This window comes from Loxodonta africana, chromosome 7 (genome assembly GCF_030014295.1).
Source record: "Loxodonta africana isolate mLoxAfr1 chromosome 7, mLoxAfr1.hap2, whole genome shotgun sequence".
NCBI classification, from domain to species: Eukaryota; Metazoa; Chordata; class Mammalia; order Proboscidea; family Elephantidae; genus Loxodonta; species Loxodonta africana.
The window spans coordinates 48727946-48754398 of NC_087348.1; the positions used below are offsets into that span (position 1 = coordinate 48727946).

At 45.5% G+C, this 26453-nt stretch overlaps 1 protein-coding gene across 1 annotated transcript; it reads left to right on the forward strand.

Annotated features, from left to right (window-relative positions):
- ELF5 (E74 like ETS transcription factor 5) lies at positions 1–23383 on the forward strand. Its single transcript, XM_003412285.4, has 6 exons — positions 1–160; positions 11611–11844; positions 14230–14280; positions 21030–21098; positions 22451–22646; positions 23084–23383. The coding sequence occupies exons 1-6, from the start codon at positions 40–42 to the stop codon at positions 23178–23180; spliced, it is 768 nt and encodes a 255-aa protein (XP_003412333.1). The 5' UTR covers positions 1–39; the 3' UTR covers positions 23181–23383.
- The last annotated feature ends 3070 nt before the right edge of the window (positions 23384–26453 follow it).

The following is a 26453-nucleotide window of genomic DNA, read 5'->3' on the forward strand; positions in this document are numbered from 1 at the left end:
CCCAAGCCTCCTTACAGCCTCTTCTGCTATTGCAGGGTGATGTTGGACTCCGTGACACACAGCACCTTCCTGCCCAACGCGTCCTTCTGTGACCCCCTGATGTCGTGGACAGATCTGTTCAGCAATGAAGAGTATTATCCTGCCTTTGACCATCAAACAGGTGGGTACGCCTGGAGGAGTTCATCTGAGGGCAGGTGGGACAGGATTGGGCAGGAGGTGGTGCTGGCCTCGGTCAGATGACAAGCTGGAAATACCGGCCCTTCACCAGTGTTTAGGACAGAGGGCCGGGGGAGGGCTGAGCCAGCAGGAAGGGCAGTCTCTGCAGAGAGGACAGCACTAGAATCCTCATGCCAACCTCTTGCCTCCTCTGTGGCCTTGGGCCATTCAACTAACCTCTCTGAGCCTCATTTTGCTAACAGGTAAAATGAGGAAATAAAGCCAATCTCTCGAGGTCCCTGGGTGGCACAAATGGTTGAGCACTCAACTACCAGCCAAAAAGTTGGCAATTCAAACCCACCCAAAGGTGTCTCAGAAGATAGGCCTGGTGATCTGCTCCCAAAAGATCACAGCCTTGAAAACCCTGTGGAGCAATTCTATGCTGACCACGTAGAATCGTCCTAAGTCAGAACTAAAACTGCCCCATAGAGTTTCCCAGGAGCACCTGGCGGATTTGAACTGCTGACCCTTTGGTTAGCAGCCGTAGCACTTAACCACTACACCACCAGGGTTTCCAAGTCAGAACTAGTCAATGGCAACTAACAACAACAACTTGGGGTTATAATGATACTTAAATAACATAAATAACATAGTGGGAAGAAAGTCCTTAGCCCAGAGCCCAGGACACTGTGGGGGCTTGATCACCGTGGTACTACTAACATTTATGGAGTGCTAGCTATGTGCCAGATGTATGCCAAGTACCCATTTCAGCCTTACAAAAGAAAGGCATGATAATTATCTCCATTTTATAGATGAAGAAATTGAGGCACAGAGAGGTTAAGTCACTTCCTCAAGATCACACAGTTAGTTAAGTTCCAAGGTAAGTTGAAGGAGCCTTGGCGGTGCAATGGTTGGAACCCAGCAGCCACTCCATGTGAGAAAGTTGTGACAGTCTGCTTCCGTAAGATGTACAGCCTTGGAACCCCTGCGAGGCAGTTCTGCTCTATCCTATAGGGTCGTTATGAGTCGGAATTGACTTGATGGCAATGGATAAGCAAGTTGACTTCAGCACCTGTACTCTTAGCAACTATTCTATGTGGTCATCTTACAAATGATGAAATACTTAGGTTATCAATAGTAATGTTATTATTATTCTCTGAGCTTCTATTTCCTCATCTCTAGAGCAGGAATGATAAGAGTCACTGTGAGGATGAGGAAACTCTGGTGGCATAGTGATTAAGAGTTCAGCTGCTAATCAAAAGGTCAGCCGTTTGAATCCATCAGGTGCTCCTTGGAAACCCTATGGGGCAGTTCTACTCTGTTCTATAGGTTCGCCATGAGTCGGAATTGACGGGTTTTCGGGTAAGGATGAAGGGAGACAACGTGTATAAAATATATAGCCTGGCATAAAGCAAGTACTCAATATACGAGTCCTCATGCTGTCCGCCAGGCCTCCCTCCCCACACTTCTTTCTCTCTCTCGGCCATTGTCTCCCCCTGAGAAGGAAGCATGGTGCCTTGTGCAAATGCCATGTCAGAAAGAGGCCAGCCGAGCTTTGCCCCAGAAACCCTCTGTGGGCCTCTGTCCCCTGTCTGCTTGGGTAACTGCATATCACAGCAAACCTGGCTGACTTCTGGGCCTGGCAGGTGCATGCCCGAAGGTGGTGTTGCAAGGGCTAATTCAGCTGTCATCCTCCTGGAGCTTAACCCTGTGCACCCCAGCCCTGTCGGAGCCCTCAGTTAGGGCCACAGGCAGGCAGTTTCCAGGAGACACCAAGCCTCCAAGGACAACATGAAATGTCATCACCACCAGGAAGCCCCTGCCTCCTGGGCCAGGGCTGGAGGTGCACAGATTTAAGGCCATTACCCATACAACTATCCACTATGATCCCCACCACCACCGCACACACATATACACACCCCTAAAGTGTCCATATGATTGCACTTGGACTTGAATCATACAGATACATATTATAATTTCCCAGTAGGCTAAGAAGCACTTCCTTTCCCAGAAATATATAAGAAATGTACTCAGTCTTCTCCTCGTGCTGTTTGGTGGTTGTTGTTAGGTGTCATCGAGTCAATTCTGACTCCTAGCAATCCTGTAGGACAGAGTAGAACTGTCCCCTAGGGTTTCCAAGGCTGTAATCTTTATAAAACAGACTGCTGCATCTTTCTCCCTCGGAGCTCCTGGTGGGTTCAAACCAATGGCCTCTCAGTTAGCAGCCAAGTGCTTAATCATTGTGCCACCAGGGCTCCTTCCCTATTTTGTTAAAACCCAAATCAAACCCATTGCCATCAAGTCGATTCCAACTCATAGCGACCCTATAGAACAGAGTAGAACTGCCCCATAGGGTTTTCAAGGAGCAGCTAGTGGATTTGAATTTCTGGCGTTTTGGTTAGCAGCCCAGTGCTTAGCCACTGAGCCACCAAGGCTCCGTCCCTGTTTGGTTAGGGGGCTAAATTTGAAGAAGGAAAATGAAGGCTTTGGTGTCTCCTTCCTTCCATCCATGTGTCCCAGGATGGTGGGGCCCAGCTCCCTGTCCTCTCCCCACTGGTGCAAAAGGCCCAGGCCTCTTCTAACCCAGACCTGTCATCCTAGGAGCCCCCTCTTTCTGCCACTTTCTGGGAGGCAGTTGAGGCATTAGAGGGAGCAGCTGGCCTCGACTGCCTGCCCTGTGCTGTGCCCTAGGCAGTGAGCAGCAGCTTCTGTGATTGTCAAGAGCTCAGAGTTTGAGCCAGGCTTCCTAAAAGGGAAGTCTAGCTTTGACACATTAATAGTTGTGCCATCTTAACCTCCGGTGTCCCAATTCTCTCATCTGTAAAATGGGAATAAGAAGAATGCCTACCTCATAGGGTTGTTAGGAGGATGAACGAGTTAATATATATGAAGCATTTTAACATGGCCTGGCACATGGCAAGCACACCCAAGTGTTTGCTTAAAACTGAAGGATTAACAGAGGTGATCACCAATAAGGTTGCCAATGTGTTTTAAAAATCTGACAAACCGTTAGAGAAGCAAACACAACTTTCTCCATCTGAGGCCTCCAGGTTTCCATCGCTGTGATGAGGGGGTTGGACCAGTTCATTTCTAGGATGCCTTCCAGAAGCTTCTCTGATTCCAGCCAACCCTTGAGAGAATAGAAACTCCCACCAAGTCTTGTATCCAATTAAAATAAAATATCCTCCAGAAGTTTCCAGGTTCCAAATGTTCTGTTAGAGACGAGCCAGGCTTTTGACCTGCCACCTGGCTATTCTGGATTTCAGATGAAGCTGTGTGTCTCTGACCTTGTAAAGGTCAGAATGGGGCATGAAAAGTCAGTCTTGAGTGAGCTCCTCTCCAGGAGCTGCCAGGCACTGGGTGAGCCTCAGAGTCCTGTTAGTGGGAGGAACACCCGGCAGTGGCGGTGCCTTCTGTCCTTTCAGGACAGGGACGTTGCCACCTAGAGAGGCAGCCATGGGTCTGAGCTTCTGCAAAGGCCTCTCTGAGGTGTGAGGTGACAGCCGGATTCGCCTCTGGAAGTGGGCTGCAAACTCCCTGTGCTCGCTGGCCACTGCACTCTGAGACTTCTAAGGGGCTCAGCCTTCCCTCAGGAAACTCCATCTTGAATTCAGAGCCTCCCCCAGTGTGTGCCCCAATGGGAGCTTTCTGTTGGAGTCTGGGTTCAAGGGCTGCTGTGGTCACGTAGCAGCCACGTGACCTCAGCAGGCTTGTTTGTTTTACGTGAGGTCTCTGAGATCTACCTTCCTTTGCTATAACTGTATCTGCCTCCTAGAGGTGGGAGAATTAAACGTTATTCCGCATATTAAAAAAACAACAACAAACAAACACGTTGCCCTTGAGTCAATTCCTATTCGTATTGACCCTATCAGACAGAGTAGAACTGCCCCATAGGGTTTCCAAGGAGGGGCTGGTGTATTCAACCTACCAATCTTTTGGTTAGCAGCTGAATGCCTAACCAAGGCTCTGCATATTAAGTGTTTGGTAAAGAGCCCCGGTCTTGCTAGGGGCTCACTGTAGCCAGGAGCGCCTCATGCCTCCAGTTTGGATGGAAAACATTTTTCTCTCTGTCTCTTCATTTTTCATATTGGATAAAAGCCACACTGGTCTCAATTCCAGTTCTGAACTTTTGACAGTGTAGATACTTTGAGACCAATAGAAGGGAAAGGGAAAAAGAAATGACGTGCCCGTTAGACAAATCATGTCGACAAAAGGGCAGGGAGGAATACTTAACCTATTTAGGAAAAACAGCTGTTCTCAGAAAACGTTTCCAATGGCATTAGCAGAGTCCTGCTGAATCTGTGCCTTGGGTGTGCTAACCACAAAGGACTCTGACCTGCTCTTTGAAGCAGGACTTCTGCCTGGCTGCACTGCAGACTGGGAGGTGGACGGTCCCAGATTGCAAAATACTCTAGAATTTCATTAACTCACCCTGGCCCTCCCTTCAGTCGTTTCAAAATAAAGAATTACAAATACTGGAATATTTATCAAAGTGAGGTGGCTGCATATTTTTCACATGCATATGGTTACTTAAGGAAACACTTGTGGCGTAGTGGTTAAGTGCTACGGCTGCTAACCAAGAGGTCAGCAGTTCGAATCCACCAGGTGCTCTTCGGAAACTCTATGGGACAGTTCTACTCTGTCCTATAGGGTCGCTATGAGTCGGAATCGACTCGAAGGCACCGGGTTTTATGGTTACTTAAAAAGGTTATTCTCCAAACAAGTTCCAGTAGGCAACCTGTATGACAAGTCCTTGAGTATCCTGACATCATTCCTACTTCCTGGAGCTTCACACCTGTACATTTGCACAACTGCACACCTGTATACCTACACAGCTGGACATCCACACATCATACACACCTCTCCACACCACCCAGCACACAGTACCTTGTTTAGATTTTGTCTGCAGCAAAAGTTCCTAGATAGGGATAGCTCTAGAGGTTCCTGTGAAATCCCTCAGGGGCCAGCACAGAAGCAGGGTGGAGTGGCCATTGAGAAGGGTAGGCTCCAGCCCTCCACTCTCAAGCAAGGCTCCTCTACTTTATCTCTGGAGGCAGTACAGCATAGTGGTTATTAAGGCTTGGCAGTGGGAGCTAGAACACACCTATATGATCTGCTTCTTGCTCTTCCCACTTACCGTGTGAAGTGGGAAAAAGGGATCTAACCCCTCCGTGCCTGTTTCTTCGTTTGTAAAATAAGCAACATAATAGATGACTTCATAAGCATTGTGTTCAGGATAACATACGAAAACACAAAGTATTTGGCATGGGATCTAGCACATACTAAATTCTTAATAAATATGTCAGCTATTATTACATAAGGAATTTCCCAACAAGTTTATTTGAAGAAAGAGCCTTTTTTTAATTAAAAAAAAGGGGGGGGGGTACAAAAACTGCTTATCTTTGGTATTAATATCCAGAAGATCAGGGAGAAGCATTTGAGTCCCACGTGGGCTTTTCTAAACAAGAGTCACATGCTGGTATGGAAGTTTGAGCGCAGGTGCAGGGGAGAGAGTCTAAGAATTTCTCAATCCAAACCAAAGAAAGATGAAATCATTTGAAAGTCTGAGGTGAGCCCTGTGGCAGCCGTCGTGTCCCCAAAGCACCTGCATATGGAGATCTCACCCTCACCTTTTGCCACCTGTAGCCTCTTCTAAGTATCTAAGCCTCTGGGCCACCATGGCCCCAAGACTGCTGGACTTTGCTTTCTCTGCCCCTTTCTAAGTCCATTCTCCAAAGGCCACGTCGCTTTGCAGATACCCAGCCAGCCCTTTTCCTCTTTTCTCCATCCAGTTTCCTACATTTCTCCTGGGTTTTATTTTTCTGTTTCATGGTCTAAATCTTTCCACAGGCTTGGAAGGAAGGCCAAGAAGGGCCATTGGATGGAGCTAGACCAGTGCTGGGTGGAAACTTGGAAACAATTTGTCATTTCAGGCTTTCTCTCCTAAAGCCTTCCTCTCAGTGACAAAGCTGCAATCAATGGTGCCCTGTGCTACCTGGTCCACTGACCAGCTCTCTTAACTGCTGCCCCAGGCAAAAAAAAATTCCCAACTCCATATGCCAATAAATCATGCTAATTATGGTCCGATGTTGTCTCACTCAGGCCTCCTCTGACCCAGACTGTCTGCCTTTTCCTAGCCAAAGCCTGGGCTTGTTTTGTTCTGGTTGTTCCTCAGCCAGATGGAGGCCCCAGTGGGGAAGGCCTCCTTCCCCTAAGAACAGAAGTTCCAAAATGACAGCTAATCACAGGTGACTTATACTGAAAGTTTACTATCTTCCAGGTACAGGGCTAAGTACTTTACTTGCATCATTTCATTTCCTTTTCATAGCAAACTTCCTAAGAGGTACACACACGAGGTAGGTACTATTATTTCCATTTTACGGATAAAGGAAGCTGAGGTCCAGAGGGGTTAGGAAACTAACAAGTCGAAGAGCTAGGACTTCTAATCAGGTAGATCCGTGTCTGTGTCCCAACCTCAGTTACATTACACCATCTTGGGACTCCCAATGGAAGACCCTTTCATGCCAGGAGGACAGTAGGCAGAACCCTCGAATGCAGGGATGCCAACAGCAGTCTGATTGAATCCCTGTAGCTGGCACCTTCATCTAGCTTTGCAAACTTTCTTATCAATGCTTCCAACTCAGTAGAGGAAAAAGATCAAGTTCTCCTTCAGAGAATCTAGAGCCATAAAGCTCTAAGCTCAAACTTCTTTTGCAGTCAGCAAATTTTGCATTCTGCTGCATATCTGTTTTGCTGTAATATGAAAATCAAAATTTCCTCCAAAATTCCAGCTTCAAGTGAGGCTCCAAAAAAAATGAATACTGGTTGTTTTTTTTTTTTTAATTAAATACGTTGTCGGCACTTATATATCAAAATCACATTCTCGAGGAATTTCACATCACGATTTGGGCCTGGCCACACAGGGCCCACCGTCCCACTTGGCAATGGTCAGCTGAAGTTGGGCACAACTGTCCACTTTGGCATGGACTTTCCAGTCCCCACTGCCCCCTCCCAGCGTCAGTTCAAGCATGGACGTCACCTGTTGACCCTGTGGACGCGTAAATGTACCAACCCAGCTCTAAAAGCTAAAGCCCTTCTTCTGAATTTAAATGCATCCTAGGTTGTAGCATCATTTGTGAGAATACCCCCTGCAGGCTCTGTAAGCTCTCCATAGCTCCTCAACTCTTCTTCCCAATGCAGCTGGCCCTTGGAACAAGTGTCCTGACCTACTTCATTCAGACTTCAAAGGAGCTGGAAACCCCTGCTGTTTAACAGTGGCCTCTGAACATTTGGCTTAAGCCTACCAGCACAAGGTGCATCCCCAACTAGTAGATATATGCAGAAGGGCCTCATAGCTCAGCTTCTGCAAAACGTTTAGGTTGTTTTATAAATGCTGGATGCATTGAGGGAAACACTTTATATCTCCAGATGATACAACCTATTCAAGATAATCTATCTCATAGGTCTATTTTCTCTTCTTTCATTTGTCCTGAGTTCATCTCTTCCAAGTAGCAAAAAGGGTCTTCTTCATATCATTCACTGGGGTTGCAAACATCGTCATCATCCTTCTTCACCCCCTTTCTGATTTTTCAAACCTAGGAGATATATACATCCTAGGTTATAGCATTGTTCTGCCTTCATTCAAATCTTCTAGTCACCCTTCAAGATGTCTGCCCAACTTGGTCCTTCTCCACCAAAAAGAGTGAGGCACAGTATGATGCAAAAACCCCACATTCAAAGTCAGAAGAGTTGGTTTGCAACCTAACTCCCTTCCTGACTTATCTGGGTGATCTCAGGCAAGTCCCATAACCTCTCAGAACTTCAGTTACCTCATCTGTGAAGTGGAGATAATAATCAGTCATCTATCTGGTCAGTTGGTTACACTCCCTGAGCACTTACAGTGCTTAGGCTGGCTTCCAAGCACTTCCCATTCAAGATGAGCAAAACAGAGCAGCTGGCCCAGCCTCAGGGAGCTCATGGCCTGGGGAGGGAGGCGGGCATGAATCTTTCTTGAGAAGGACACATAAAGAGGACAGTTGGGGGTGGGAAGACCCTTTGAGAAGGGATGAGTGAGCTGTAATCTTGAGGATGGGCAGGAACTAGCTAGAGGAAGGCAAATGGGAAACCATATCCAAGGCAAAGGAAGTTCTGAGACAGGACGCAATCCTGAGGGAAGGCCAACGTGGCAGTTCAGCCAGTGACAGGGAGAGTGGAGACGTGAGAAGGGGCAGAATGAGGCAGGCCTTGTCAGCCTCATCTCTGCGGCCTTCATCATGAGGTTGTTGTGAGGCACAAAAACAGGACTGGGGAAACACATCACTACTGAAACGTGCCTCAAGGAGGTTAGCTCTCATTACTGTCCTTGTCACTGAGAACGGCCATTTTCCTTTCAGCTATGGGGGCTGTGGGAAGGGCTTTCCTAATGAGGAGAACAGGCTGCCCTTGGCTCTGCCTCCCGGCTTCCCTCCAGAGGCCAGAGCTGCACACAAAGCCTGCTCTGTGGATGAGCTTCAAAGGAGAGAGCTGAGAAGGGAACCTATGCCAGCAACACCTTCCTAGTGTCAGTGCCCACTCCCAACATGGGCATTTCTCCGAATCCTTAAGGCCCTCTTGGCTTCCAGAAACAATATGGCCCTCGTGAAATGCCAAAGAAAATAACGAGGGGTTGGAAGTAGAGAGGGGAGGGGAGGGGCAGAGAGACTTGGTAAAGCCTTTCCACGAAAAGGAATAAACTGTGTCCTCTGACTAGAGCGCACTGATAGCCGTCTCAGCCAGGGCCAGCTCGGGACCACGGCTGAAGAATTTCAAGGTTCATAAACATCGCTCATCAGAATACCAGAAAAGTCAAAAGGCCTCTTAGGTTTACTCAAACCAGAAATTAGTAAATGAAATCACAGAACAGGCATGAGAATGGCCACCCTATTTTCCCAGAAGACCTTGTTTGTTACAAGGCAGCCACCAGGGGGCTCCAGCCAGTGGCCAGTGAGGAAGAGAGGCATCCAACCACACCTGCCCCTGCTCTCCTCACCCACAAATAGAGGTGGCAACATGGGCCTCAATCAGTCTGGTGGAATACTGACTCTTTGATCTACGTGCATATAGAGTCTGATTAAAATTTTTTAAATAAAACAAATCTCTTGTGTAAGCTCTACCTTCCTTCAGTCCATTTCCTGTTGGGAAGAGAGATTGCCTGGAAGGGCTCTGAGATTTGGGGGAGCCTCAATTTTCTCACCAGTGAAATGGTCTGATCATACCTGCTGGCATAGGATTGTTGGGAGGATTTGAGAAACTTGAAATGATGTAGATAAGGGCACTTAGCACCATGGCTGGCACACAGTGGGTGCTCAGTGAGCAGCAGCACTTGGCAAGGCAGACAGCCCATCTTGAGGTTGTCTTTCCACCTGGAGCTGGGGCACCACAGCTCAGTTGGAGACAGTGGTGGCAGATAGAACATTTAAGGGAGAAGAGGAATAACATCATTGCAATTTGCTATGGAATCTAACTGGTGAGTGACCCTTCCCGTCACCCACAGAGCCTGAACTAGTCATACATGCTATGTTCTCTCTCTCTCTTTCTCCTCAGGGCTTCTTGTTCTCTGTAGCTCACCATCTGCCTTCACCTTTGTCTCCATGTTTTACCTCTGCTCTGCACTGACCCTCTAAGGCTCAATATGATAAAATGGGAAGAGCAATGGCTTTGAGTTCATGCTGAAGTTCAAATCCCATCTCTGCCACAGACTGGCTGTGAGATCTTGGTCAAATCCTCTATAACCCTCAGGTTCCTCATCTAAAACCTCCTGGGGACAGGGACCAAATCTGTCTTATTCACCATAAGCCCTTAGTACCTACTTTGTTTCTTCACCCATAGTAAGTGTTGAATAATAATATTAATGATAGCATTAAAACCTTCCAGGCTCTGTTCTATTTTTATTTGCATGGGTGGTGCAATGGTTAAGTGCTTGACTGCTAACTGAAAGGTCTGTGGTTCAAACCCACCAGCTGCTCTGTGGGAGAAAGATGTGGCATTACATCTCCGTAAAGATGTAAGGTCTCAGAAATCCTATGGGGCAGTTCTACTCTTCTCCTGTAAGTTCACAATGAGTGGGAATGGACTGGACAGCAACAGGTTTTTTTGGTTTTAACTCATTTAATCTACAGGATAATTCTAGTATGTAGATGTTATTATGATCCTCATTTTACTGATAAGGAAAATGAAGCTCTCATTTATTGACTGACTGACTAAATGAATGATTCTCATGACAGTTGTTAAAAGTATTTACGTCAAACAGCCTGACCAAGTACCTGGCACCTTGCCTTTTTCATACCCTATGTCTGCTTCCCTTTCTGTTTCTTCTGGCATTGGGACACAACTATTGAGCCCCCAATCTCTACCCCTGGACCAGACACACAGCCTCACAGGCAGGTTGGTGCCCACCTCTGTCTGGGTGTGGAGGGGGCTTCTTTGAAGGAGTGAAGGGGCACAGGCCTGAAGACAGATTCCTCAAAACACCACCAAAATCAACAATGCCACAACTAACTTCTCCTCCTCCCCTTCCCCCAGAAGAGCATGCTGTGGTGATCCAAAGTCTGCTAAACTCTGGGCAACATCTAACCAGCCCCAGGACCTTGGCTGGAGGCAGTGCACAAACAAATATCCAGTGCTGCATAGCTTTCCATAAGAGCAGAGGGGATTGAACAGACTTTGAATGGTGCCTAGAACACAGTAGGCATTTAATAACTATTGAATTGATTGATAGTTTTCTATGTGCTAGGCAATCCACATATTTAAAAAAAAAAAAAAAAAGAAAAACCCATTGCTGTAGAGTCAATTCCAACTCACAGCATCCCTGTGGGACAGAGTAGAATTGCCCCATGGAGTTCCCAAGGAGTGCCTGGTAGATCTGAACTCCCAACCTTTTGATTAGCAGCCAAGCTCTTAACCACTGTGCCACCAGGGCTCATATTAACCCTAAATTCCATAACAGCCCTGTGAATTGAGCATGTTACCCTCATTGCACAGATGAGGAAACTGAACCCTAAATGTTTAAGGACCTTGCCCAAGTAGAAAGTGGCAGAACTACAGTTTGAACCCAGGCTTGTCAGGCTCCAAAGTCTCTGCTCTTGATACCATGTTACCTGAAACCAAATACCTGGAGGGCCTTTTTTCTTTCTTTTTCCGCTAGTTTCCTTATTCTAAGCACAAGAGCTAGGCTTGGGTACTACCAAGCCATGACCGGCTTTCTTGCCCCTGTCATTCTCTCTCTGTTCCCTAAGTCTATCAGCCCCTCTGGTTTTCTCTGTGAAATGGAAGGTGACCTTGGCCCCTGCAGAACACTCATTGGACAAGGAATCCTGAGAGGGTGGAGATTTTAGGATAACGAGCGCTTCCTTCAGAGTAGCCTTCCGAAGTCTTTCTTGAAGACATTGTCCCTCACTTCTCGCTCCTTCTGTGCAGCCTGTGACTCCTACTGGACATCTGTCCACCCCGAGTACTGGACCAAGCGCCACGTCTGGGAATGGCTCCAGTTCTGCTGTGACCAGTACAAGCTGGACGCCAACTGCATCTCCTTCTGTCACTTCAATATCAGCGGCCTGCAGCTGTGCAGCATGACACAGGAGGAGTTCATTGAGGCAGCAGGCATCTGTGGAGAGTACCTGTACTTCATCCTCCAGAATATCCGCTCTCAAGGTCAGTGTCCCCAAGCCTGAGGCCAGGGGGCCGGGCCTGGAGGGAGGTTGGGGGAGGAACAGGGGGTGGGACCAAATGACCTCAGGAGATCCTTTCCCACCACGTGACTCACACAGCAAGCCCCCTGTTAACCAAGGACCTCTTGATACTGGAATCTTGATAACCTGGAATTGGGAGATTTTAGGTAAAAGGGAGCAAGTTACAAGAAAGCAAGTTAAGTACATTTAAAAAAAAAAAAGAAGAAGAAGAAAACAAAAGAAAAATAAAAACACCTGTCAGAGTCTGCCCAGGAACCAGGCTCTAAACAAAATAATGCATTATGTTCATAAAGATTTGCAACCACAAGGGGTAGATGAAAAGAGACTTTTGCTTGACCAAGTCAAAAGGCAAAAAATATTTAACCAGACACCTTCCCTTCCTGCTTCCAGAGTATTCCAAGTAATTGGCATTTCATTTTATCACATTCCTAATGGACAAGGGGAGCCCTGGTGGTGCAGTGGTTAAGAGCTCAGCAGGTAACCAAAAGTTGGCAGTTCAAATCCACCAGCTGCTCCTTGGAAACCCTATGGGGCAATTCTACTTTGTCCTGTAGGGCCACTATGAGTCAGAATCAACGGCAGCGGGTTAATGGGCAAGGATCAAGTGGCCAGAAGGTGGTGACGGTGACATTATTTAACTCAACAAGCTCTGCAAGAGTAGAATGTTGATGGACATATTTTTTAAACCTGAGAAAGATCTCTGAGAACAGCTAATTCTGTGTCCTGACATTACAGATAAGGAAACTGAGGTCCCCAGAAGTTAAGTGACTTCCACAAAGTCACACAGCAAACATGGCTAATTCACAGAAAGTCAGTATAAAGAGATTTTGAGATCAGAAAGACCTGCATTCAAACCCTGGCTCCAACACTTCCTAGCCATAGGACCTTAGGGAATAGACTTAACCCCTCTTCGTCTCTATAGCATCATCATACAATGAGATAATGATACACACTTTCACAGTCTTCTTGAGAGGATTCAGTAAAATATTATCTGGCACAGCATATAAATAGGCAAATGCAGTAAATGGGGATAGTTTCATCATCATTAATATAATTAAAAGGTGGAAATTTTTAAGAAAGAGAGGAAGGAAGGAAGGATGAGGAAGAGGGAGAGAAGGAGGAAGAGGGAAGAAGGGAGGGAGAGAGAGAAGGAAGGAAGGAAGGGGAGGGGAGGGGAGGGGAGGGAGGAAGAAAAGAAAGAGAGAGAGAAAGGGAGGGAGAGAGAGAGAGAGAAAGAAAGAAAAGAACTCAGCTCAATATTAAGAAAGTCCTATCTAACAGAATCTTTGCTTCAAAGGGCAGCTTCAGGCAATACTGTAGGTAGGAAACTCCCTGCCACCAGGGATAATCAAGCAGAGTCTAACCCCCTGTTGAAGGGGATGCTACGGAAGGAGTTCCTGCTGTGGGATAGAAAAACCACTGAGGCGGCTTCCAGCTCTACAATTTGATTCATTAACCACTCACTAGATCATCCCTCCATCCCCTAGTCCCACAAGTACCTGAGGGCAGGAAAGGCTGGTGTCCCTCAGGTACTGCTTGGCTGGTGCCCTGGGAGCCATGGCTCCCCTGGGGTGAGGAAGGGACAGACAGGTCTGCTGTCCATTGTTAGCCCGTTTCTACTTGGTTATGTCCAGTGACCTGACAAGTGCTGGGTACAGTGGCCTGGGGGCCTTCAGCCCTTCCCTAGAGTGGGCATGCCCTTGGAAGGAAGCAAATCTGAGCAAACATGAAACTTCCATTTCAACTCCAGCCCACCCCGTTCCACAGAAGAGGATACTGAGGCCCTGACATAGTCTCCCAAACCCTCTTTAAACTTGGCATTCATGTAAGATTTTGCCCTTGTTGTGGCCTCTGATGCCCATTTTCCCTTGACCAGCATGTAAAAAAAAAAAAAACCAAACTCATTGCCGTCAACTCAACTTCGACTCATAGCGACCCTATAGGACTGAGTAGAGCTTGACCAGCACATCGGATATCCAAATCATAGACTCTTACAGCCAAAGAAGAGCTTAGCAGCCCATTTGTCTTGTGTTGCCAATGCAATGTCTCCCAGCTCCCAGGCCAGGGTGCATCCCCCACTGCCCACTCAGAGAATCCATAGAGGCTGTTGGGATGCCTGGCCAGGTGCTTTCCCCAAATGGCCTTTAAAGACACAGAGATTGTGTTCTCCCATGGATGCCTTCAGGGTGGCCCTATGAGGATCAGATGGTCCCCAAGATTCCTTCTGAATTAGACTCCCCTCAAAGGACACAGTCGCTCCCCTTCTCTCCCGTATCTCCCCTCCTTGCCTGGTCACAGGTAACCAGGACTGCATGGTATGCTTTGTGGATTTCTTTCTCTTTCCCAGGTTATTCCTTTTTTAATGATGCTGAAGAGACCAAGGCCGCCATCAAAGACTGTAAGTAACCAAGCTGTCCAGCGCTATGTCAAGCTGCTGTTGGGCACGTGGGCTTGGTCATTCTTCTAGGACCACACTAAAGGGCTGATGAACTGAAACAATCTCAGACTTGGAAGAGATAAGACAGAGGGGAGAAATGTGGTGGAAAGAAATGGGGCTTTGGAATCAGACAGTTCTGAGGCCACAGCCTGTATCTATGGGTTACTTATCCTCCCCAAGACTCAGTTTCCCTATATGTACAATGGTGTACCCTCTTGCTGATTGTGGTGAGTTTTAGAAACAGTGCCTACAGAATACCTGGCATGTCTCAGCAATGCAAATGCCCCAAAACTGGTGGCCAGTAGCAATGACAATAATAATACTTGCTAAACATTTGAGGCCTCGTAGTTGATAATGTTATGAAGAATCTGAGCTCGCTGAACAGGTTGAGTTTATAATTATAAGGTGATCAAGGATCTCAAATGGTCTTGTTGGTTCTGAAGATTAACCTTTACAGTTTCACTTCTGCAGGTGGAGAAGGCTTAGGAAAGGAAACTTTGGACCTTTTATTTTTTTAAGATGATGATGGTTATTGCTATTAGTTATTGAGTCCCACTCAAAGGCCCTGGCCTGGGGTGAGGGCGACCTGTAGGCAGACCCCTTCTCTCGTGGGCTTCAGCTCATTCTTCTGCAAAGAGAAGGCAGGTCACATGGAGATTTCCAAGGCCTCTGAGAGATCTGAGCCTCAGGGGCTGTATCTTGGCTCTCCTTAAAATAAAGTCCTAAACAATTGACTGAGAACTCAGGTTATTTGGCTCATGGTTAACAAAACCAAATCACTAGGAGTTTTAACATAGAATAGCCAGGTCCAGGTCTGTGGCCCATATCCAGCAGACATAAGCAGGTATGCCCTGCCCACAGACACCCTTGCAAAGCAGCTCTGCTTTCTGCAAGGCTCCCGCCACTCAAGGAGTCCCTGGGTGGGGCAAACAGCTAACAGCTTGGCTGCTAACTGAAAGGTTTTAGGTTCAAATCCACCCAGAGGTACCTCAGAAGGAAGGCCTGGTAATCCAGTTCAGAGAAATCAGCCATTGAAAACCCTATGGAGCACAGCTCTACTCTGACATGTGTTACCCAAAATAGGTCCTGTCAGATGCAGTTTCTCATCAATAAAGACACACCAAGGTGAGGCAGTAGGAAGAGCATTTATTGCAAGTGTGCAGGCAAGGAACAAGGAGGTGTATACCTCAAATCAAGCTCCCCAAAGAGAGGCAGGACATTTTATACTGTCCTTCACAAAGAAGTATATACAAACACCACGGACTACATAGGTTATCATGGCGTGCTGGTGCAATAAGACAAATTGCATTTTTTTTCTTAGTATGTACAGAAAATGGCAGGTAAGTCCTGCCCTGGGTGGAGATCTTAATGAGGCTTAGGTTACTTTGGGACATCTTTGAGGCTTGTAAACTGGGTTTGACTGGTTTAAGATAGGAACTGAGCCATACACAGGTCTCAGGGTCTTTGAGGACTATGGACACGAAAGGACAGGTTCCATTTGGTAACAGCTGAGCAGCTGCTAATTGAATCACACACAGCACTGTCTATCACTTAAGGTCTTGATGATAATGGACAGGAGTAGCAGGTCTTGCTCGATAATGGCTGAGCAGCTGCTGGCTGCGCTGGCTATCACATGGGGTTGCAATCGCCATGAGTCGAAATTAACTCCATAGCAATTGGTTCACTGGTGACACACTCAGGGTCACAAAGATTAGTACCTCCTCCTACCTGCCAGCAAATCTCTCTCCTCTGCCCCTCATTTCCTGGTTCTGGTGGAATCCTTCCTGATCCATATGCAGTAGCCTAGGGGTAGTGGTTAAGAGCTTGACTGCTAACCAAAAGGTCGGCAGTTCGAATCTACCAGCTGCTCCTTGGAAATCCTATGGGGCAGTTCTACTCTGTCCTATAGTGCCGTTATGAATTGACTAGACAGCAACAAGTTTGTTTGTTTTTGGCGGGGTGGGGCCACCCAATCCAACCCAAGCAAAGGCCCTAGAAGAAACTAGCCCCCTGAGGCCCAGGGGCCATATCTACATCTGTGTCCAAAGACTTGAGCTGAGGGGTGGGAGATGCACATTGACGAGGCCTGGAATTTGCTTTCACTAAGTACCTTTTCCAGGTGGTAGGGTCTTCACCTATAAATGGAAATCACTTGCCAGCTTGCCTTCCTAACAACACACGGAAGACAATGAGCGAGGAAGAGATGCTTTGTTCCACAAGGTCTTTAGAAGTAGGTGTTACCTGAATATATAACTAGCCACAACTAGATTCAGTGCTGTAACAATAATAGCAGCTAGCATGGATTGAATGCTTACTCTGAGCCAGGTCGTGTGCTAAAATCTTTCTAGAAATTATCTCAGGTAATTCTCCCAATAACGCTAAAAGACAAGTACTAGTACCATAGCCCTATTACAGACATAGGAACTAAGGCTTAGAGGTTGAAGGTGATATAGGTAGAAGCTGGCAGGTGACTCAGGTGTGTCTGAATCCAGAGCCCTTAACCCCTTTACTGTCCTCATCCATTTCTTTCTTTTTTCATTCATTCATTCACTCAACAAATATTTACTGAGCAAATACGAGGTGCCAGGCCCAGAGCTAGGCACTGTGGCTGCAGTGATTAACAAGCATCCCTTGATCCCAAACACATGGAGGAGATCATAAAAGGGAGCCTTTCCCTCCCCCTTCTTTCCAATGTGGCATTTCAATCAAAGTTTATTGGCTATTCACCAGTTAATAATTCACCTTTGTTTATCTTTATGACTTCATTTGTTTTCTCTCATCTTAAAGATTAAAAAAAGAAAAAACAGTGTGCTCGGCAGGTGACACGGTGTAGCCTGGCATTCAGTCAGACCAAAGTGCAGAACGCTTGATCATGATCAGCCAGCTATCAGCCCCGCTCACCTGGGGCCACCTCTGTCCACCTGGGCAACCTCCACCTCCATCATCGGCCAATCTCACCTGGTCATTCATTTATGGTTTACACATACCTGCCTGGGGGTGGGGGAAGGAGGGATCTGTTTTTCCACATCAGTGCAGTTCCTGAGAAGAGGCCTAAGGGACCTGAAGGGTGAAGGCATGCATTCATTCCAGTGGGCAATATAATCTTGTCATTAGAGGGGAGAGCTCTGACGAGAGAATGTTTCCATGCAGGGGTCAGCCCTACCACTGGCGCTGCATGTGACCTGAATTGTGCTTTCCCCAAACACCCCCAAGGCTCACTCTTCCTGCTTTAGGAAATATCTCCTTATCACAGAGACCTTCCCTGTCAGCCGTGTTTAAAATAGCAACTTCATCCATCCTTCGCCATCACTTTCTGTCCTCCCACCCTGCTGTTATTATTCTCTACAGTATTTATCACTGACTGAAATACTATGTATTTGTTTTTGTTCATTGACTATTCCATCCACTTGGACACAAGCTCCCTAAGAAGGGAGACTTAGTTTTGTTTCCTGCTGTATCTTCAGCACCTAGTGCAGTGATTACACTATGGCTCAATAAATGCTTGTGAACAAATGAGTGAACAACCTGTAATGAGCTACCAAAGCTTTCTACACCTCAGCTCTCTTATCTGTAAAATGGGGGTAATAGTAGACATACAAGAAGCCCTGGTAGTGCACACGGTTAAGCACTTGGCTGCTAACCAAAAAGTTGGAGGTTCGAACCTAGCCAGCAGCTCCGCGGGAGAAAGGCCTGGCGATCTGTTTCCATAAAGATTACAGCCAAGAAAACCCTATAGGGCAGTTCTACTCTGTCACATGGGGTCGCTACGAGCCGAAATGGACTCAATGGCACCAAACAACAAAACAACAGTAGACATTTATCATAAGGGTGGGTATGGATTGAATGAGTGCCTGATAATAATAAACACTCCACAAATCTTAGCTAATAATATTATTACTTATTCATGTGTTAAATATCCATTGAACACCTACTATGAAGTAGTCATAATGGACATTAGCTTTGGAACAGGACCACTCTAGTCCAAGTCCTGGCTATACCACTTCGAATAAAATTCTTAAGCTTTCTGGGCTTCAATAACAACAGTACTCACCACACAGGACTGCAGCAAGGATTAAAAGAGATACCACACGTGAAGCACTTGACAAGCATTTGGCATTTAGTAAATGCTCCACAGGTATCGGCTGTTAGTGGAGGAGGAAAAGAGATAATCTCAAATATACAATAGAGCTGGGCCAGTGCTGTGATACCAAGGAGCACACGGTGCTATGGGACTGAGAAGAGCTCTTACCCAGACAGCAAGATCAGGGTAGGCTTCCTGAAGAGGTCTTGTGAGAGGGGGACTCAGCCAGGTGGAAATGAGGGGACAGAAAGTCTGTGCCAAGTCCCACTGGGAGAACTGCAGGAGTTCCATCTCTTGGGGAGCAGCAAGAAATAAGGCTGGAGAGCTGGATGGGGGTCATTTGTGAAAGCCTAACTAACATGGCAGCCTTCTCCTGGAGACAACAGGGAATCACTGCAGGATGATGGGCCAGGGAGTGGCATGACTCGATTGCACTGAGATAGGTCACCCTCTGCACAGAACACGCAGTCCACATCATTCCTTCCCTGGACAACATATTTATTCCTTCGGCCATTTCACTCATATTTATGGAGTACCTCCCATATGCCAGGCACTGTGCTAGGTAGCAAGCACCGGCGGCACAGGGGTTAAGATTTCGTTTGCCAACCAAAAGGTCAGCAGTTCGGATCCACCAGCCGCTCCTTGGAAACCCTAAGGGGCAATTCTACTCTGTCCTATAGGGTCACTATGAGTCAGAATCGACTTGGTGGCAGTGGGTTTTTTATTTGGGTGCTAGGTACTGGGGAGATAATAGCTGGAAACCTAAATCCCTGCTTCTAGCAGGCAGACAGTGAACTAACTAAATACGTACATATAAAGACACATACATGCATACGCACACAAACAAAATCTAATGTGCTCAGAGGTGATAGGTGCTGCAGGAAAATATAAAGTAAGGGCTATGAAGTGCTAAATAGGGGTGAGTGTGTGCAACTGCGTAGTCAGAGAGGAGTCCCTGGGTGGTGCAAATGGTTAACCACTCAGCTGCTAACCAAAAGGTTAGAAGTTTGAGTCCACCTAGAGATACCTCGGAAGAAAAGCCTGGCAATCTACTTCTGAAAAAGCAGCCATTGAAAACCTTATGGAGCACAGTTCTACTTTGACACACATGAGGTCACCATGAGTTGGAATCGACTTGATGGCAACTGGTTTTTACTGGTTTGGGCACACCGCGTGCCTGCCTTACCAGGACTACCTCCAGGCAGGGCTTTGCACTTGCTGTTCCTTCCACCTGGAGCATTCTTCCCCACCTTCTTACACTGGCTCTTTCTCATCTTTATCTCTTAGCATAAATGTCTCCTCTCCATGGGACTTTCTCTGGCCACTCTATCTAAAGCAGGTACTCTCCCCCATCTTCATTCTCTATCCAGTATCTTGTTTCCAATGTCTTAAGTTTTATCTTTTCTGTTATTCCTTAAATTCCATGTAAGCAGGGACCATGTCTGTCTTGTTCACTCCTATATCCCCAGCACTTAGCCTAGAGCCTGGCACACAGTAGGTCCTCAGTGTCAAATACACGTGCTCCTTAAAAATATCATGTCATAACCATCTTTGCACATCCTACCTACTGTTGTTGTTGGGTACCAACGAGTCAATTCCAACTCATAGTGACCCCATGTGACAGAGTACAACTGCCCTATAGAGTATTCTTGGAGGACTTGAAGCACTTACTGATGAAGATCAAAGACTACAGCTTTCAGTATGGATTGCACCTCAACATAAAGACAACAAAAGTCTTCACAACTAGACCAGTAAGCAACATCATGATAAATGGAGAAAAGATCGAAGTTGTCAAGTGTGTCATTTTACTTGAATCTACAATCAATGCCCATGGAAGCAGCAGTCAAGAAATCAGATTGCATTGGGCAAATCTGCTCTTCAAAGTGTTAAAAAGCAAAGATATCACCTTGAGGACTAAGGCACACCTGGTATTCTCAATCACCTCATATGCATGCAAAGCTGGACAATGAATAAAGAAGACCAAAGAAGATTTGATGCATTTGAATTATGGTGTTGGTGAAGAACATTTTGAATATACCATGGACTATCAGAAGAACAAATCGGTCTTGGAGGAAGTACAGATAGAATGCTCCTTAGAAGCAAGGATGACGAGACTTTGTCTCACGTACTTTGGACATGTTATCAGGAGGATCTAGTCCCTGGAGAAGGACATCATGCTTGGTAAAGTAGAGGGTCCGTGAAAAAGGGGAAGACCCTCAACAAAATGAATTGGCACAGTGGCTGCAACAATGGGCTCAAACATAGCTACCATTGTGAGGGTGGCACAGGACCAGGCGGTGTTTCATTTGTTGTACATAGGGTCGTTACGAACCGGAACCGATTCAATGACACCTAACAACAAAGCAGTCTTTATAGAAGCAGATCACCAGGCCTTTCTCCCACAAAGCCACTGGGTGGGTTCGAAGTGGCAACCTTTTGGTTAGCAGCCAAGCGCTTAGCTGTTGTGCCACCAGGGTTGCTTTCCGACCTACTAATTATCCCCAAAGTGATCAGCACTGTGCCTTCTACAACAAAGGTGTTCAATGAATCTTTGCTCATTTCGGAGCGATCTGAGGTCTGAGCATGCCCTGTAAATTCCTTTCCACTCCTATAAACGATTCTATTTCAGATGCTGATTCCAGTTGCTTGAAAGCAGGTGGCATCAAAAGTCAAGACTGCCACAGTCACAGTCGAACAAGTAAGTGAAAAGATGCTATTCTTCATTTCCAATACCGAAAATCATTCATGAGACAAAGCAACCAGCTTCAATAAACTTTGAAATTAAACCAGTGAATAGGTCCAGTTACTTCCAAAGGAAGGAGCAGAACAACGGATGATGACATTTATAAATGTTATCAAAATCAAATTTATTTTCTTTTGCTTGGAAATGGTATTCTAAGAGTTAAAGTGAAGAAGTAGAAATGTTTTCCAACCATGTTGTATTCCTAAGTGTTTATTTTTCCTGGGTCAAAAAGTCTACAGCGAGTTGTGAGTTGGCAATCCCATTGGCCTTTCCCAGTGTGAAGATAAATTGCAGAGTCAAGCCCGCCATTTCACAACTCTGGTGTGTGTAAAGAACACTTTCTACCTGCTAGGTGTGGTTCTCACCACTTGATAGGTATTAAATCACCGAATCCCCAAACCTATTTTATGACGTAGGTACACTGATCACCCACGTTCTGCAGATGAGTTAAATAGAGAGATTACGTAACTTGGCCAAGGTTACAGGTGATCTCAGACACAAGCCCAAGCAGTGGGACTGCAGAACCAGTCTTTACCATGATAAAATGGAACAAGAAAAATACTAGCTTTTCATTAAAAGCAATTGTAGGATTGACCCACCCAGAGGGTGGTGGCTATAGAATCCCAGTACAACCATTCTGCCTGTCAGAAAGAAAAGTGAGAAGACCATTTGACTATCATTTCATTAATCCCATAGGAATTATGGGAATTAGTCCCATAGTTCCATAGAGCAAGGTCTCTGAGCCATGGTGTTACCAGTCAATATAAATCTGGTATCTGTGTGTGTGTGTTGTGTGACTGTGCTGCAGTTGCTTTGATGGAAGACAGACATTTCACAGCTTGGTAACGGTCTAAGTAGAATGCTTAGTCAGAAGTAAGGGCAATATTCCTACAAAGCAGCAGTTACCGGGTTAACGAGAAGCTGTCCACCACGGGTCTGTCAGTTTGTCATACTGTGGTGACTTTCCTGTTCTGATGCTGGAAGCTATACCAGCAGGGTTACTCATGGTGGACAGACTTCAGTGACACTTCCAGACTAAGACAGACTGAGAAGAAAGGCTTGGTGATCTGCTTCCGAAAATTATCCCATGAAAACCCTACGGATCACAACTGAATATTGTCCAGTATAGTGCTAGAAGATAACAGCGATTGTGAAGGTGGTGCAGGAGAGGGCAATGCTTCGTTCGTCACTGTGAGTCAGAGCTGACTCAACAGCAACCAACAATGAAAAGTTCTACAGCTCTTCTCCTAAAAATAAGAGGTAAAAAAAATTAAACAACTAATTTTTTTTTTTTTCCTTCTCAAAAGGCCTTCAAAGCTCTCACCTCTGGGAATTTGTGAGAGACCTGCTCCTCTCTCCTGAGGAGAACTGCGGCATTCTGGAATGGGAAGATAGGGAACAAGGTATTTTTCGGGTGGTAAAATCAGAAGCCCTGGCCAAGATGTGGGGACAAAGGAAGAAAAATGACAGAATGACATACGAAAAACTGAGCAGAGCTCTGAGGTAAGTAAATGACATGAAATACCATGAGCCTTCAAGCAGAGTTATGTAAAATGGCCAGCCAGACAAACTCACACTGTTTTTGCAGCTTTTTACTTGAAAATTGAAAGATCATGTGACAAAACTTGGGTTCTCAGTTACAGGGAGGATTATGGTTTGTAAACTGACACGTCGCCCTTTTCATTGCTGGCAGCCTTCTCCAGGGCTCACTCTGAACCCAGGCCATCTCACACACACACACACACACACGGAGTGAGGTTCAGTTTTCAAGATGTCTGGGAAAGGTTTAAATGTAAGCTGATAGCAGGGTGTGGAAATACCAGGGTAACCAGAGAACCGCCTTGTCACCCGAGAAGAACGGGGCAAGAGAGTGTTTATGGTTCCGTTGTTTTCCTGGCATACCAACCCTCTCCACATTTCTCTTTTGCTGTCTTTCACAGATACTACTATAAAACAGGAATTTTGGAACGGGTCGACCGAAGGTTAGTGTATAAATTTGGAAAAAATGCACACGGGTGGCAGGAAGACAAGCTATGATCTGTGCCATGCATCCAGCTCACTGTATGGATTTCTGTCTTTTAAAACAATCAGGTTGCAAAAGACATTTGAAAGTTTTTGTCTTTTTCTTTTTTTTTTAAACCTGCAAAAGTGCTGATAAAATTTCTCCACATCTCAGCTCACATTTGGACTCAGAGTTGTTGCTGTCTACTTGCGGTGATGGTAGCCACCCTTAAGAAAAAAAATTTTTTTTTTTTTTGAGGGGAGATGGGGATGAACTTTCACAGCACCTTGATCAAATATCATTTCCCTAATCAAGAGCTGCAGAGCCACAATAACCAATGCCACTGCCACTGCTTAAAAAAGATCGAATTCTGCCATTAGAGACTCAGCCCATGCTCCCATCCTAAAGGTTCAGAAGTTTCTGATGTTCCACTCTGGCAGCTCACAAAGAAAAAAGGTGATTCATTTGTAGTTTACATAGTAGGAAAGGGTGAGATGTGGGTAAGACATGCATACTTAAGAGTTTAAATCATTAAAGTCGGGTGCCATAGAAAGAATTCTTAATAAAAGAGCTAAGTCATCAAGCTGGGGCACTAACTGGATTTAGCATAGATTATTACAAAGTTTCTTAACCAGGGCATCTTTCTGGCCACTCAGGAATCCCCCATGGCCATCGTTCTAGAGTTGCACACTTAAAATTAGCCCCGTTAATAATTGTTGCTGAGCTTATTCCCCCTCTCCTCCTAACTGGTGGCTGGCATCAGATATGCAAAGAGTTAGTCAACAGATACTCGCATCAGTTTCCAAATCATTGCTGTTTCTGTGATTGAAGTCATCAAAAGGATAAAATCGTAATTCATGGATTCTGTCTGTGGCCAAGACGTTAAACCTTCTTAAACTGGAAATGTCCTGACAACTCTGTAATAGCCAATTAAATTGTGAGTCTCTTTTGTCTTCCTACCTGATGTGTACTCAAGCTCTAAAACACATATTTCCTTGGCAAAAATAGTGACAGTGAATTTACCCCAATAAATATTCACGGGTTAAAGTCTGCACTGACATTTGCTCATCATCACTGGTACGTAAGTCACCTAGCACCTACAACTAGGTGGACTGCCCTATGACTTCCACTTCACCAGAACAGGAAGCATCAAGTGAAGAGGCACTGAACAGGCTAACGACCTCCATGCTTAGCGTTTAACTTCAAAAGCTAACTTGTTTGAAAAAAAAAAAAAATGTGAATTACTGTAAAATAATCTATTTTTGGATTCATGTGTTTTCCAGGTGGATATAGTTTGTAAACAATGTGAATAAAATATTTAACATGTTAAACTGTCTCTGCATGATTAAATTCTGCAAGACAGACTCAGCAAAGTATTGACAACCTGTAAAACCTTTGATGACCCTTCCGTTTCCTAACAGTTGGGGAGGGGGGAAATTTTTAAAGAGCCCAAAAATATATGGAGTGATGCTACCCACCACCATTACATCATCAGACAAAGGTCCCCATAACAAAATGGAGACCATGGGCCAATGTGTCCTACAAATGTGTTTTTGTGTGGTACACACACTACGTACATACATATTGTTGTTGTTAGGCGCCATCAAGTCGGTTCCAACTCATGGCAACCCTACGTACAACAGAACTAAACACTGCCTGATCCTGTGCCATCCTTACAATCTTTGTTGTGCTTTAGCCTACTGTTGCGGCCACTGTGTCAATTCATCTTGTTGAGGGTCTTCCTCTTTTTCACTGACCCTCTACTTGACCAAACATGATGTCTTTTTCCAGGGACTGGTCCCTCCTGACAACATGTCCAAAGTATGTGAGACAAAGTCTCACCATCCTTGCTTCTAAGGAGCATTTTCGCTGTACCTCTTCCAAGACAGGCTTGTTTGTTCTTCTGGCAGTCCATGGTATATTCAATATTCTTCGCCAACACATAATTCAAAGGCATCAATTCTTCTTTTCTTTATTCACTGTCCAGCTTTCACATGCATATGATGCGACTGAAAATACCATGGCTTGGGTTAGGTGCACCTTAGTCCTCACAGTGACATCTTTGCTTTTTTAACACTTTAAAGATATATATATATACATTTTTTTTTTTTTTTTTTGCTTGCTGTTTTGAGGTTTTGGTTTGTTTCTTACTGTGAATTAGTTGCCTTATTTAAAAATCAGGAGATTTACCTAAAAATTCAGGTTACTACCTTCTCTTAAAAAATCAGAATATCTGGCAACACTAATTTCTCCAGTGACTTGTGGCAATAATTTCCTGGAACTAAGTGGAAGCTGCCCCTTCAGATAGAGCATTTGGCCACCACTTCCTATTGCCTTCTGGACTACAGGCTGTCAGCCTCCATTTAGCTTTGTTCGGGAACTTTTTTTTTTTTTTCTCATACATCCAGAATGCTTTTATGGAGTCCCTAAAGGTGGTACAAATGGTTAACGCATTCAACTGCTGACCAAAAGGTTGGAGGTTCGAATCCATCCAGTGGCCCCTCGGAAGACAATTCTGGTAATCTGCTTCCAAAAAATCGTAGTCTTGAAAACCCCATGAAGCACAGTTCTACTCTGACACACATGGGATCCCCATGAGTTGGAGTCCACTCTACAGTGTCTGGGTTGGTTCTGCTGCTCAGGTTTTCAGTTTGCAAAACCACTGAACCAGCATCTATTTTGTATTAGTTTCCAAGGAAGGCAGTAACAAATGACCACAAACTGGGTAGCTAAAAACAACACAAATTGATTCTCTCACAATTCTGGAGGCTAGAAGTCTAAAATCAAGGTTTTGGCAGAGCCACACTTCCTCCAGAGGCTTAAGAGAAGACTCCTTCCTTGCCCCCTAGAGTGTCAGGTGGCTCCAGGTGGTCCTTTGCTGCATAACTCCAATCTACCTCATCTTCACCTGACTTCCCCCCATCCTTCTGTCTCTGTAAGAACACTTGTCATTGGATTCAGGGCCTATCATAGAATCTAGAATGATCTCATCTTGAAATCATTAACTTAATTACGTCTGCAAACACCCTTTTTCCAAATAAGTTCTGAGTTACGACATAAGCAAATCTTTTGGGGGGCCACCGTTCAACCTATGACACTCTTTAAAATGGGATTTGACTTAAATAGATATCAACCAGAAATGACCATAACCAGTTTAGACCAGCCACAGGTGCTTCCACCTATAAACCTTACTTAACTGGTACTTTACAAGCCCACATTCTCTTGAGACGTCATCTAGTAAAGCCAAGAACCCTTGCACATATACAAATGTATGGATTTTAATGTAAGGCCATGTGACCCAATACAGT